General features: G+C 39.5%; 1 protein-coding gene across 3 annotated transcripts in view; it reads right to left on the reverse strand.

Annotated features, from left to right (window-relative positions):
• The window catches only part of PPARGC1A (PPARG coactivator 1 alpha), a 722,162-nt gene that overhangs the window by 336,986 nt on the left and 369,520 nt on the right, over positions 1-15,656 (reverse strand). Inside the window, exon 1 of one of the 3 annotated variants that reach the window (XM_060777880.2) lies at positions 10,285-10,386. The exons of the other annotated variants lie outside the window; for them this stretch is intronic. Coding sequence (XP_060633863.2) covers positions 10,285-10,365 — 81 coding nt within the window. The 5' untranslated portion in view covers positions 10,366-10,386. Of the gene's footprint in view, positions 1-10,284; positions 10,387-15,656 lie in introns of those variants that run through there. 3 annotated transcript variants of the gene reach the window in all.

Raw genomic sequence — 15,656 nt, forward strand, 5'->3', positions numbered from 1 at the left:
TACATTCCACTGACTGCATCTCTTTGTAACTTCCAAAGGAAATGTTGGCTGGGGGCAGGGGGCAAAGCTATTTAAGTTTGCAGGTCTAACAGAGTGGTGTCGGTGCAGATGCAATAAAGCATACTCATGTGGACAAATGTATTATTAAGAACAAAAAGAACACATTTTATTCATATCTGTTGACATACTGTTGGCTTGGTATGAAGCATAGATCTAGCCATCAGACAACTTGACTTCAATGGGCACTTTTGACAGATCTCCTCTACAGACTCGTTTACTGGACAATAAACTGGACCTTGGTCCATGCCACAATTGTAATATTGCAATAATTGCAAAAAACTGCACCATCACCTAGGAACTCATATTTTTAACAGAGGGCAGTTCCACACAGCAGAAAAGTCCACGCTGACCTGGGTTTAAAAAACCTGGGTTGGGTGGACTTCAGCCCACACACCAGCGTCAAAAGCCCACACTTTTGCAGTTGGGTGTCTAGATGCTCTCCCAGAACCTTCCAAAAGGAAAGAGATTCAGTCTCAAACTACAAAACCCCTTAAAATGGGGGGGGGGGGGGGGGGTTACTTGGCCACCATTAAACTGTTGCCAGCCCTCTCCTGGCAGGGTAATAGTGGCCAGGTAAGTTATTTTCTTTTTTAAAGCTTTTCTGGGGGTTTTAAGGAGGGGGCTAGAGGCCTCTGAGTTTTCTGATTTCCAATTAAGCCCAGAAAATGCAAGAGGGCTGTGCGGACTGCCCCTTCAGATGTCCCAGAACTTCTGAGGGGGCATTCCAGACAGCAGCCATGCTGGGTTACATCCAGGTCTTTCACTATAATATAATGCTTTGTCCTGAATAAATTTCTTTTTATGTGGGGCATGGTTTGAACAACCTACATAAAAACATGGGAGCTCATGTGTTTTAGACGCTGTCTAGATGCGCCCAGAGAGAGATTGGAGACACAGCAAGAGACTAATTGTCACAAGATTCTTGGGGAGTAGAATAAATGCATCACAGGCAGACTGACTAAAGGCTCCCTCTTTCCTGCTTAGACAGAAGTCGTCACCTTGCTATCTTTCTGACTGACAATGAAACTGAGAGCCCAGGAAAGCCCCAGACCACAGAATGGGCTTTCAGGGCAAGAAAGAAGCAGGATGAGAGAGTAAATGATGGATCAATTCCTTGTCACACCACCTCAAAAACTGAAAAGGGGCTTCTCAAGTAATTCTGTGGTTCATATTCTTTTTCAACTTCCAAGATATGCAAACATGATAAGAATCTGCCAAATTCATAAATGACTAAGCATATTTTTAGGGGCAACCATCTGATATGTACAAGCCTGAGGTGCTTATCCACCAATTTTTTAACGGCGAGGCTATCCAAAAGCATTTTTGGCCACTCCACAGGATACTTGGCTTAGGTGTTGTCACATTTGAATAGAACATGAATAGAATGAATGGAGCCTGTGTTAAAATTGAACACTTTTGAAAAATCAGATTATGGTGTGTATATGCTTGTATGTCAGTGTATATTAAGTGATGTATTATACCCAAGTCCTAGAGGAATGTATTTCAAAATGAAACATTCTGATTTGATTTCTCTACTACTTAAAGTAAAATCTACCACATAAATCAATATCATAAATAAAAACTGCAAACACTTCTGCAACTCGAAATACACTGAGAATAACTGACCTTGTCCTTTAAAAAGAATGAGTATCTTTAGATCAAAAGTGCTACAACTGGTTACAAAAAGACCTGAAAGCACAGAGGAAGAACTGTGCATTTCACAAGGTATTCAATTACTTATGTTCCCAAAAGCAAAACCCTTTGCTTCTCCTTCTGTTGTCTTCAAGGTTTTGTTTTGAAACAGAAAAAGGGGAAAGCCTTTAACAACTCCCACAGCACTTATGAAAGAAAACATGACCATCCTATTATGTTTCTTTCCGCTTTATCATGTTGAACTATCAGCATCACTTATTATCAAATGTCTCTTCATCATATTAATGTGAAGAAATCTATGACACCCTGTAGAAGTAAGTTGTTTGATCTCGATCAGAGAACATTTGACACCATATTGTTCTTTGGGTTTCATTAAACAGATGCAACTCCTAATGAATGGAAAATGCAAACGCGAAAGCACTGACAGACACACAAAAATACTGACATAAGTAATCTTACAGTCACTTTGCTTTTCAGAAGGTTTGGTCTGATCAAAGAATTTTCTTCAAGAAAGAGAATGCCTATCATGTGGATTTTGGTTTTAAGTAATGGGGCTCTTGTTCTTTAATGCGTCGAACTAAAAAACTAAATAGGAATTCATTTCACAAAAGACGAGGAGACAACTTGTATTGTTGCTCATAAATCCAGTTTTACAAAGGTGAATGTGTCAGAGATTATTTATGTCCAGAATTCCTTTTCAACGAAAAAAAAGGGGAGGATGTCGGTTGTAGCTTACAGTCACTGCAAATACATGCAACTAAGATAAAAATTATAGTAGTCATATTGTTACATAAGGAGAAAGAAGATCCAAAATCCTCAGAGGAACAATAAAGCTCTGAAGAAAGGTATTCTCTGCTGTGGATTTTGGATCTTGTGAAGTTGATGAACCATATAATGAAGTGTGTATGTGTACATTGAGGTCAGGAGGACAAAATACAATAGACAAAGATGGAACACAGATGGCAATTATTCCACAAGAACTGGATCTGTGACTCTCCAGATAATTTTGTTGTACAGCTCCTACCAGCCTTAGACAACATAACCCCAGATGAGGGATTGTCCAAAAATTGCATTCTAAGAACATTTGAAAGGGCACTGTTGCTCCTCCAAGAGGAGAAAAACAGAATTTAGATCACATGGAAATCAGTGGGGCAAACTGTTATGTCCTACAAATTTCAATAGAAACCCAATAAAACTAAGTTAGTATGGATCTATTTCATTATTCTTATAAAATACAACCTCTGCATTTGGGGAAGGGGGATACATTCCTGGACTTACTACAGAAACAGGAAACCCTAGATAGTAGAAAACTCTAATTAAATTAATGATCTCTGGTGGAAGCATATCACAGCATTGCCTAGAGAGAAATTCTATTGTATTCTTCCTAGAGAGGACGTATTTTGATGGATATAGGTAGGTAAATGTATTTCCCCCATATTTCTAGCATCATCATTATGAGTGTTAAAACATACCAGAAAAATGTCACCAGTTAAGAAACAATTCAGCAAGGTAATCACAAATGTATAGACTAGGGCTGGGTGGTTTCGTTTCGTTAATTCGTAATTCGTTAATAATTCGTTAATTTTTTCAATTACAAAACGATAACGAACCATTCTGGAGCAATTATTTAAAAAAACGAATTTTCAAAAACGTTTTGTAAATGCTTTGTATTTCGATATTGTATTCGTTTCGTTATTGTTTTGAGGTCGTTTTGTTATTATTTCCGCATGTCTGGGCCAGTTTTATGGTTTAATTAGTGAAAAAAAATTATAATATCACACCAACAGTCAACAACAGAGGGAGAGGGAAGCTTCAGAAGGTTTTGGAGGTTTTTTAGCGTATTTCGCGGTCGCGTCCGCCATTAACGAATCGATTCGTTATTGTTTCGGAAATCGATTCGTTAATTTTTTACCATTTACGAAATTTCGTAAATATCGAACTTTTTAAAAGGAAAATTCTGTAATTATTTTAAATATCGAAACAAAAAAACACTCCAAATACAAATCGATTTTAGAAACAAATTTTTCCGTTGTTACCCAGGCCTAGTATAGACCATTGGGAGCTTCGACTATTGAGTTCCCACAGGAACAGATGAGAACAGTGCTCAACAATACATCTTGTTTATTTCATTGGGATTGTAGTGTAAGTGCAAAAACTAGAGGCTCATTTTGATCAGTGACTAGGAAATATATACTGTCAGCAGCACATTCCCTCTTGAATACCTAGAAGTGTAGAATGAGTGAAGAAGTACAAGAAAATCTGCCAGTGAAAATTCTCAGTAACTCTCAACGGGTTTCATTATTTAGATGGTATCCTGAATGGCCAATAACCCATGTTAGAAAGCATGTGTCACAAAGGATGTTAGAGATGTACTATCAAAAGTTTGAACGTTGAATGGTTGGATCTATACTTAGTTTACTTTTGAGACACCAGTGCTTGTGTTTGGGGGGGGGGGACCTCATCACATGATAGTGGGATGAACCACCTTCTTGAATGAAACTGGTGTTTTGTAGAAAAGGTCATCACACTTACACACACATTATTAGCTATGAAAGAAAGCTACTAAGAAGTTGATGACACTTGTTTCATAAGTACTTATACTGATGATAAGATAAACATGGCAGGTGCAATAATCCCAAGGTTAGGCTGCATACTTATACCCACCTACTTTGCAATTAGCTCCATCGCACTTTTTTTAAACTTCTAATTAGACATGTACAAATGCTTCTGTTGAACACTTATATTCTATGAAGTTCAATGAAAAGTTGAACATGTTCTCAACTGTCTAGCACAAGATTCAGTTGTATCTAAAATTGCTTATCATAATTGGATTGTGTCCCATGTTTCTCCATCCATCACTTAAAATAACAGTGATGTACATTTTCAGTAGGAGACAAAACTCCCCTTAAATTCAAACTTCAACCATTTTTGTATGGTTTTTAAAATCACCACTACGTGTGAAATAATAATTTCTTTAGGCCAAATACTTATTAATGTAAGAAGAGAAATTTCATAAGCTTTAGGAAAGATTTCACAGGCCATAGAACAGAAATTAACAAGGGAATTTACACATTATTTCTGCTAAATGGTTTCTATAACTTCTATATCAAAACTGTATTGGTGTACAACCAGATAAATCCAAACACATAAACAGGCATGCCTGATTGCTATGGTTTTCCACTCAAACCATTATTAAGAATAAGAATGTTTTAATTCTAATACTTTTTATTATTTCATATTGAATTTAATGTTCTATTTGTTTTTGTAAGCTGTTCAGAAAATGTGTATTATGTAGCTGCTATATAAATACAAGAATTCAATAAGTACATTTTAAATGTTGACTCAATTATTGTCTTGGCAATATCCCATAGTCTAGAGCAAATGGGACCCATTTCTGTGTCAACAATAGGTCTCTAAAGTTCTAAAGAGGGCGAAGAAATGTGAAAGATTCATAACAGTTGAATACTGTCAGAAAGTATCAAACATCACATACAAAGACTAGGTATGATGAAAGTTGCAGCACAATAATATCTAGAGGATGCATTATTTCCACCCTCACCATAAAGTAAATCAAATGAAAGATATGAAATAATACTTCGGAGTTACTATATTTCCCCAGTATTAAAAAAAATCGATGGCCAAGATTTATTAGTATTACAGTTATTTCACTGCTGTCAGGAAGAGCTTTTAAACTCTATCCTATCAAATGGAGACTCATCTGGGGTCTCTTGAACTTAAATTCACCTGTTTTATTTGGCTCAGTTTCCCAACAGCCTTGTTATTGGAAGTAGGAAGAAGTAGCAGCCTGATCAAACACTATCTCACAATGTTCGCTCACTCCCTTTGTACTCCCACTGTGATCCTAAATCCTTCGTCAATAATAATGATACTAGCAAAGGGAATATTAACATTTATATAGTGTTGCTGAAGTGCTTCACATGCATAATTTCAACAATCTATACTAGATAAGCCACTATTATTTCAAATGGATGCATGGGCCAATGTAGTGGCTAACTTACGGCTAGTGACATCACAGAAGAGGCAAGGTGTAAATGAAGGACTCTCCAGTTCATGACCTTAATGCTCGCTGACTCTTAATTCCAACTATTCATGCTGGAAACTCAACAAACCTGATAGGTATTCCTATTTATGAAACAGATATTGAAGAATTTATTGAGGTCCATCAGAGTTGGAATGCATTTTAGAAACAGACAAGGTGAATGAATACAAGATTGAGCATTTATTTAGTGGTGTCTTGTTCAGAGTACTTCTTCCCAAGCATTGTGTATAGTCATGTATAAAGTCTACAAATTTTAGTAAAAAAAAAAAAATCAACCCAAAAAACCTGGGTCAACTCATCCACAGTCAATGTAAGTACTGTACGTTAACTTTGATCTAAGAAATAACTTTCTCTGAGTAAGGTTTTGAAGGATAAAAGCTTAGTCCATCCTGGGAGAAGTTGCACTGACACCCTCTTCTACTTACTCCAATGACAGTGATGGCAGTGATGGCCCTATGATACTTCCCTTCAAAGGAGTTCCAAGAGAGTAGAGACAGTTGTTTATTTTAGGTTCTCTTAGGATAATAATAATAATAATAATAATAATAATAATAATAATAATAACTTTATTTTTATATCACACCACCATCTCCCCAAGGGGACTCGAGGCAGCTTACAAAGGGACAAGCCCAAAGATTACAGATAAAAACAAACACATTAAAATCAATCAAATAAAACATAACACAATCACAAAACAACATCATAAAAACAATATCATGGCTGAAACAAAAATCAAAGCTGGGTTTGGGCTCAAGTAAGTGCAATTATTCCTAAGCAGCGCCAAGGGAAAGTACAAAAATGCAAATGGGCTGGGCTAGAAGGGAATAACCTTAGCCGTAAAGTGTCGAGGTTACTGGAAGGAGGGCCAAAACTAAAGTGCAGGAGATTAGATAAGGTTGAACCAGTTCCCTAATCAAAAGGACAATGGAACATCCAGGTTTTTAATTCCTTGCGGAAAATGGTCAAGGTGGGTGCCTATCTGTTCTCCCTAGGAAAGGAGTTCCAGAGCTGGGGGGAGGGCACCACCTAGAAGTCCCTCTCCCTCATTCCCACCATCCGCAATGGACTAAGCTCTGGCCTTCTGCCACTCTACTTAAAGAAAGGAGTGGTTCCTTCTTTTTGAGAATTAATACTATATCTGGAGCCTATCTGGAGCACCAAGTCACCCAATACATTCCAGGGTGTGAACTTAGATCAAGCGGGGAAAATCCAATCAATACACGAACCCCCACCATTATGTGTTACACATAACTAGAGAAGGCTCCTTCTCCAGTGCAGCCCCAGCCCTTGGGAACTCCCTCCCTGAAGAACTAAGGACTGCTCCAACTTTAGAAAGGGAGTCAAGACTTTTTTTATTTAACAAGGCCTTTAATTGAGTCATGGTTAATGACTTAGATGAAGGGCTAGAAGGCATGATCATCAAGTTTGCAGACGACACCAAATTGGGAGGGATAGCCAATACTCCAGAGGACAGGAGCAGAATTCAAAACGATCTTGACAGATTAGAGAGATGGGCCAAAACTAACAAAATGAAGTTCAACAGTGACAAATGCAAGATACTCCACTTTGGCAGAAAAAATGAAAGGCAAAGATACAGAATGGGGGACGCCTGGCTCGAGAGCAGTACGTGTGAAAAAGATCTTGGAGTCCTCATGGACAACAAGTTAAACATGAGCCAACAATGTGATGTGGCAGCAAAAAAAGCCAATGGGATTTTGGCCTGCATCAATAGGAGCATAGTGTCTAGATCTAAGGAAGTAATGCTACCCCTCTATTCTGCTTTGGTTAGATCACATCTGGAATACTGTGTCCAATTCTGGGCACCACAATTCAAGAGAGATATTGACAAGCTGGAATGTGTCCAGAGGAGGGCGACTAAAATGATCAAGGGTCTGGAGAACAAGCCCTACGAGGAGCGACTTAGGGAACTGGGCATGTTTAGCCTGAAGAAGAGAAGGCTGAGAGGAGATATGATAGCCATGTATAAATATGTGAGAGGAAGCCACAGGGAGGAGGGAGCAAGCTTGTTTTCTGCTTCCTTGGAGACTAGGATGCGGAACAATGGCTTCAAACTACAAGAGAGGAGATTCCATCTGAACATTAGGAAGAACTTCCTGACTGTGAGAGCCGTTCAGCAGTGGAACTCTCTGCCCCGGAGTGTGGTGGAGGCTCCTTCTTTGGAAGCTTTTAAGCAGAGGCTGGATGGCCATTTGTCAGGGGTGATTTGAATGCAATATTCCTGCTTCTTGGCAGGGGGTTGGACTGGATGGCCCATGAGGTCTCTTCCAACTCTTTGATTCTATGATTCTATGATTCTATGGTAGTAGTTGGGGATTTTATGATCAGGATAGAAGAGGGAGAGGTGGGGGAGTAGGTTATGATTTTAACAGAAATGTGGAATTTTACTGATTGCTGATTTATTATGGTTTTATCTATATTGTTCTCCTGGTTGCAGAATTTGAATTGTTTGTATTTGGTTTGTAAGCCGCCTTGGGTCCACGTTGCAAAAAAAAGGCAGGATAAAAATATCCTAAATAAATAAATAAAATATGTGTAGCCACCTGAAGTGATCCTAGTGCTCCTAGTGCTTCCCGTTCTCCATGGACTTATCCATGAGCCATATCAAAATCCATAATTTTTGCCCCTAAACCTGCCCTCAATTTATACATGAGGTTGGCTTATACAAAAGTCTACATGGTATATTCTATCTGGAAAGTTTCAGGTTTGTAAGAAAATGTAGAAGATATATCAAGCCTGATATTTGCTTACACTTGATGCAGAAAGATGTTTGATCTGAGTAAACATTTGCATATATGTTATAAGATTGAGTTATATATTCTTCAGTGTGATGTGATTTCCGCTTTTCTATGCTCCTCCAAAATGTCCAAATCACATGGAATAGCTGAATCACATTGTACATGCCATTTAAGCATTTCCAGTTTGGCCCTCGTGTATTTTAAACCCCATGGATTTAAAAGCAAGAGACTGCGTACATCTAATGCAACTTGACATTTAAAAAAGAGGATTTATAATATATATATTCCGTTTCTCTTTTATATCATAGCAATGATGGGAATGTTATGGGTGAGTGATTACACTACACCAGCAATGTCTAAATTTGGTCTAAATGTAGACTAATTTATCAAGACTCTTTCAATAATGATCTGATTGTAACACGTTTTTCACCTTCAGGAGAGGGCTTCAAAATGCAAAGGTATATCTGTTTAAAATGTAAGCTCAAATGGCAATTCTTCAGCTTTTGATTTTTCAAACTACCTTAGTTATTAAAATCTACCCAGTAGTTCCCAGTGTTCCACTATATAAACAGAAGTTCTGCTCCTGAATCCTTAATCATTTCCAAAGTATTGGATGTCCTCAGGATAACCAAGGTCATACTGCAGTAGTACAGATTACAGTTATGGTTCTTTTTCCCAACATGAAATAAAGAGAAATCTAGTGAATTTTAGAATGATCTTTTTTCTTGTCATAGGGAAGAAAGTATTTCTTGGTGCATGGTAAATCTTTTTTAGCTTGCACTTTTGAGCAGTTTCACATGACAGAAGCAGATCACATTAGTACTTTATCAAAACGTGTTTAACAACGGCATCCCCAAATACACAGATTGTGAGGAGTGTCAAGAGAAGGAAGAAACTGCCGTTGTGACATATCTCTTCAATATTGTTGATTGTCTAATTAAAATGCAGCAGAGCAGAAAAAAGTGCAGAGATGCTGTGTAGGAGGGAATGTAAAGAGCAATCAAAGCCACTCAGTGGTGCTTAGCGGAGGATTTCATTTATCGGCTTATGAAATGGAAATATCTAATTCTGCAAATTTGAAACAGGTATTGCAGAGTGTAAACACTATTGCCATGCAATGCTCACCTTAATGAAAACTGCTTTTGCCTTCAGGAGGAAATGCATGCATGCATACCCACTATTAGCCCTGCATAATAAAGCAGGCATGTATATCAGGCATTACAAGAAGGGGGTCAAAATCATTTAATGAAGTTGAAGCAAAGCAAAACAGAAAAATCCTTGTTGCAAATTACTGTGACATGGTGGAAACAGTAGGCTGGCAGGTGTTGCATTTTGTTTTTCTAATGAAATAAACTTACATTTGATGTGTGAGAGAGAGAGAAAGAGACAGAGAGAGAGAGAGACCCACGCATTTCCTTTAATAGTGCAGTGCACACCTGCAGCTTGTTAATGTAAGTACCATTATTAAGGGAAGCATAAATTTAGAAATGTCTACGGATTTACGAAGCCCTGCTTCTCTTTTTTTCCTCCTGTAATTTGAACTAAAAAGATTTGGAATCGCCTAACCATTCTTTCCAAGACAATGAAAGCATAATGATCACTGATTCCCTGCGAATCTGCTTTCATAAACTGCTGAGCTGCAAATCAACTTAACGTTTTTCATTTCTACTTTAGCCTACAAAGTTTAGAGATTACTGCCACTTAAGACATAATAAGGCACTTTCAAGCATTCACAGACACCTTTATATCACTGACCTGCCAGCTAGGTTCCCGCCGCAGCCCTTTTATCCAGTCTTCCTCCAAGTCCTTATTCTCCCTCGTGCGTGTTTCATCCATAGCAGATGTGGCTTGCACAATCTCGATTGGCCACTGGCTGTTAGACTCTCTTTGTAAGCCTTTTAACCACCGCAGCAGCAAGTGCAGTTCAGAGGCAGACTGTCATGAAGAAAATGTCATGCCACAAGATGGGGGGGATTGATAGGAAGAACCTGCTTTGTGGGGGAGAATCAAATTACTTTTTTCAAAAGTACTGATATATTCTAAGATGTGCAGAGAGGTCCAGGAAGTGCAAAGAATAAGGCTCCACAATAGCTTAGGCTGTAGAAAAAGCACTGGGGCAAATAAAAGAGCCCTAATTAAATGCACAAAAGGGGGCTGGGCAGATAAAAAGTGATGTTAACAAAATATTTTCAACACATTTCCCCTGCTCTGTGTTCTTAGTAAATGCTATTATAAAATACAACATTGAATAATCGAGGAAGGAATAACTATTTTGAGGAAAATCAAGATACTACCAGTAACTACAGGATTATTATTATTATTATTATTATTATTATTATTATTATTATATTTCAAACTTATATGCCACCACTCCCCTAGGGCTCAGAGCGGCTAACAAGAACAAACTAAAATCTAACACAAATTAAACAACATATCAAAGATCAAAAGCCTGTCGAAACAAGAATGGGCATATAGGAATCTTATGTTCGTACATGGTTCTTAAAGCAAACACTTAATATGTTGTTCAATATCCAGATGTGATTCTTGGTGATTGGAGTCATCAACTGCTGGTAATAGTCACCCTGAGTCCCCTTGGGAGGATAGGACGGGTTACAAATAAAGATTATTATTATTATTATTATTATTATTATTATTATTATTATCTTTCATCTCTCCTATTTTCCTTATCAAATCTTCATTTTTCTCAAATATGTGAATGCGTGCCATTCATATCTATTGGGTGGGAGGAGAAGGGAGCTAATCACTACACTTTTAAACACTCCCCTTTTGCCTTTACACTACACTACTAAGGACAGAAAGGACATACTTTTCCCCACCAAAGAACCCAAAACTCAGAGGAGATGTGAGTGCACAGGTATCGTAACCATGACTTCTAAGAACTTTTAGTTTTAAAATGTGTTGTTTCATTGTTTAAAATCCTGCATTGATAAATGTCTCTGGACTAACATGTAATCTGGTATTGCAGATAAACTGATTACTACGGGGCCTCTTTGTTCATAGGGGTTTGCTTCCATCACCCCCACAGAGAGCAAAATGAATGGATGATCAAGCCCCACTAAATGCAATTGTATAATAAAATGATATCTCTTATGTGAAATAGTGAATAACTCAAATAAGTGAAAATAACGTGAGGATATGTAAAATGGTGGGAGGTTACAGCAGGGTATTCCTAGACATAAATGAAGTGTTCAGCATGTGGGGAAATGATTACTTTTTGAAAAATTTTTGAATACTTTCTAGTTGTGGTTGGTTGAATCCGTGGATTCAGAACAGAGATATAGGATCTCATCACAAAGGCCCATGGATTAATCACACATGAATCCATGGGATCCGGGGGGGGGGGGGTCTGGAAAACCTGTCACTCCGCGCCCCACATTATGCAACTTATCCCATATCACAGGGGGAAACATCACCCCCCCCCCATTGTCCTGAAGGCAACACAGGAAGCCTCCCGTGTTGCCGGAGTAGTGGCATACGGCACTAGCTCTCCCCTTTCCCGACAGAGCCCGGCTGGAAGTACACATGTGTCATGAAATGGATTCTATCCTGAAAGGGGAGAGCAAGTGGCATACAATGGGCAAAGTAGCCCATCTGATGAGGTAGACAGAGGGCCAACTGCACAACCTATATTCTCGCTTAAGATTGAATCCCCAACAGATTGCCAAATAGAAAAAAATCTGAGTATATATCTCTCTAATATCAATAGTGGCTGCAATGCACATGGTGACTAAAGGAATTAAAAGCATGTCTAGTTGTGTTCATTGACACAAGGTCTGGTCTTCTTTTAGGTAGCAAAAGAGCTGAAGCGGTGGATGATAAACTCCATCCTTTACATAATTCTTCCCTTGCTTTTGAAAAAAGTCTACAAATTTTATCTTCCAGTAGATGACCTTGCTTAGTATTTTTTCATATGTATACAGTAAAGATGGAAAGAATATTAAAAATATTTTCAAAGTAGTAAAAAATGTGCTTGCCATGTATTAGGAAAATCTTTGACTGAGGAGAATCTTCACCATTCAGGACATTTTTGCAAAGAAAACGAAGTGTAAAAAGTACCAGGTGCAAAATTTGCACAGAAGTCTCAAATTGCTAATAGTCTTTGAAGCCCGTGCATTTTCCAACAACTTTCTTGCAACAAGAAGAAAACTGCTAAACCTACTTATTCCTTCCTTTGAGAATTGAATTATCAAAGATTTAAATCCCCAATATAAAGCAAATAAAAATTCTTTGTAGATTAATCTAGTATCTGAAGCTCAAAAAGTTATATTGGCTACATGGCCAGATGTTTTTGATTGTATTGTGAGTAGTAGATTTTGCTTCCAAACCAGTAAGTTTCACTGTTGTAGCAGCCCCTTAGTATGCATTCTTATTAGGGTAATATATTAATTAGAAAGTTGACAACTCAATTTGAAAGCAATTTAAATTCAACTTTCCCCCCTAGTGGTTGTATCAATGATTTAAACTGATTGGTTTTTCAAATTCAGTTCTTCACATCACAAACCATACATACTGTGTACTGCAGGGGCAACTACTAGATCAACTGCCACATGGGTGGCAAATTCATACCTGATTGTATCCTCACTCCTGTCAGGCCTCATCTATACCAACCATTTAATACAGCTTCAAGCTAATTTCAAAATACGGTGGCTAGGCAATGCACACCATGAAAATGCACTGCAGCATAGTTTATAGACTTTAAAATGATATAAGCGAAGCCAGGGGAAAGTCCAAAAGACATAATAATAATACATTTATTACCTCTCCTTGCAGCTCGAGGGGAGTGAGGTACAACATGGAAGCCTTTAACATGCACCAGCATGCTCCAATACAAACCACATCCAGAGTGAAATGCAAATCACCTTGCAGACACCTGAAGTTCTCCACTGGTGCACACATTCCAGTGGGGAGGGAATAAAAAACATTTTCTGTGGCTATCAAGCCACAGATACTGTAGATTCTGGAATAGGTTCGAGGCTAGGTTTGTATAATCATTATCCAGACTTCAAATCGGTTCCAGGATTTCCTACGTAATCAACCACACAAGAAAACTACTTTCTTTAATACTGGTTTGAAAATGACACTAGTGCTCCAAGTAAATGTGCCCTAACACATCATTCCAGTTGAACCAGGGTTCTGCCATTACTGGACAGTATCAGTATCACAGTTGAACCAGGGCTCTGCCATTGCTGGACAGCTTGAAACATGATGGAAAAGTCACCATCACTGCCTAGAGCAGGCATGGACAAACTTTTTTTGCCCTGGGACTGCATTGTGGGGCCAGGAGGTAGGGCCGGACCAGGAGGGAGGGTAGAGTGGGCCTGGGTGGAGGCAGAGTTGGGGTAGGACTGTGGTGGTTCCAGGATGGGTGGAGCTGGGGCAAACCCAGGAGAGGGCAGGACAGGGGTCAGGACCAAGGGTGGGAGGGGCATGGCCAGGGGCGGATCACCCTCTGACTTTCCTCCCAGCATAAGGATGAGGCTGCACACCCATCCTTACACTGGGAGGAGGGTGAGTCTTTGGCACTATCTTGGCCTCTGCTTGCCTCTCCCTTCTGCCAGCATCAGGATCAGGCCTTGAATCACCCTGACTCTGGGAGAAGGGAAACGGTCGGGGGCTGAGGGGGCTTTGGAGCTCCTTTGACCCCTACTTGTCTCCTCCCCTGGACCAGGCTTCTCCTCACATCAGGATGGGACTGCACCTCGTCCTGATGCTGGGAGATGGGAGAGCGAGGTGGGGTCCATGGGGGCTTTGGAGCTCCTTCAGCCTGTGCTTTTCTCCTCCCCTGGAGCAGGCTTCCCTCACCATCAGGACAGGGCCACACCTCGTCCTGACTCTGGGAGAAGGGAAGGGCAGGTGGGGCTGAGGGGACTTTGGAGGTCCTTCAACCCCTGCTTGTCTCCTCCCCTGGACCAGACCTCTCCAGGCATCAGAATGGAGCTGCATCACATCTTGATGCAAGGAAAAGGAAAAGACAGACGGGGGCTGAGGGGGCTTTGGAGGTGCCTCGCCTGCCACCTGCCGCTCCTCCTGGCATAAGGACAGGGCTGCTCAAACTGTCCTTATGCCGGGAGGAGGATGCGAGAAAGGTTTGCAGTGGGATGGGAGCACTCCAGTGGGCTCCCAGCCACCACATGCCTTCTTCCCTTGTCCTTTCTGCATAAAGATGTGGTGGGCCACCGCTTCATTATGTGCAGAAGTTGGGGGCATATGTACCCAGAGGGCCATGCCCAACCTGCTGGCCTTAGTTTGCCCATGCTTGGCCTAGAGGGAATGGTGGCATGCAAAAGGTTTAGTTTTTCGATGGGGAGAGATAAACAAGGTGCTTTGTGACTCTCCAATATTCCTTTGTGTGATAATGCAGCCTACTAACCTCTGAGAATTTCTGTAAATGCTGTCTAAAGTTCCTATAATGAGGAACTTTAGACAGTATTTACAGAAAAGGCAAGATAAAGCTGAAGTACATAATAAAGGGATAAAGTAAAATGTGTCAGTAAACAAGAGATTTCAACCACATGATTATGCATAGTAAGGGTGCCATTCCAGATAAGAGTAGTAAAGAAACATTCAAAGCATGATTCAGAGATTTGGTTTTGATGAAACTGGGAAAGATTAAATCAGAAAAAAAATTCAACCAAATTTCCTTTAGGATCATATATATTGTGGTAACTTGTGTCTTCAAAGAATAATAGTAAAATGATTCATAGATATCATCTTCATCACCCTTCCTAAGCAAGGGGATTTATGCAAATATTCATTTCAAAGTTATATCATTTGGTGTGCTAAATGTCTGAATTAATAAAGAGATACGGACATTCTGAAAATAAGTTCACCAGTCTCCTGAAATTCTGTAAAGATTTGCCTCAAAATCTTAGTAGACTAGCACACATCTGTATGTATCTTCAGAGACATGTTTTCTCTTCCCACTTCACCAAATCCACTGGGAGGCACACACCCTTGGCACTGCAAATATGTGTCATGCAAACAGTGAATTATCCCTAAGCAGAAGTGAATCTTCTGTGGACAGTTATTGTAGACAGCTGTGCAGTGCATAAAGCTGCTCTTCACCTTCTATGCTCCAGACTTAAGATGATCTCATTTTTAGGAAG

This window comes from Anolis sagrei, chromosome 5 (assembly GCF_037176765.1).
Source record: "Anolis sagrei isolate rAnoSag1 chromosome 5, rAnoSag1.mat, whole genome shotgun sequence".
NCBI classification, from domain to species: domain Eukaryota; kingdom Metazoa; phylum Chordata; class Lepidosauria; order Squamata; family Dactyloidae; genus Anolis; species Anolis sagrei.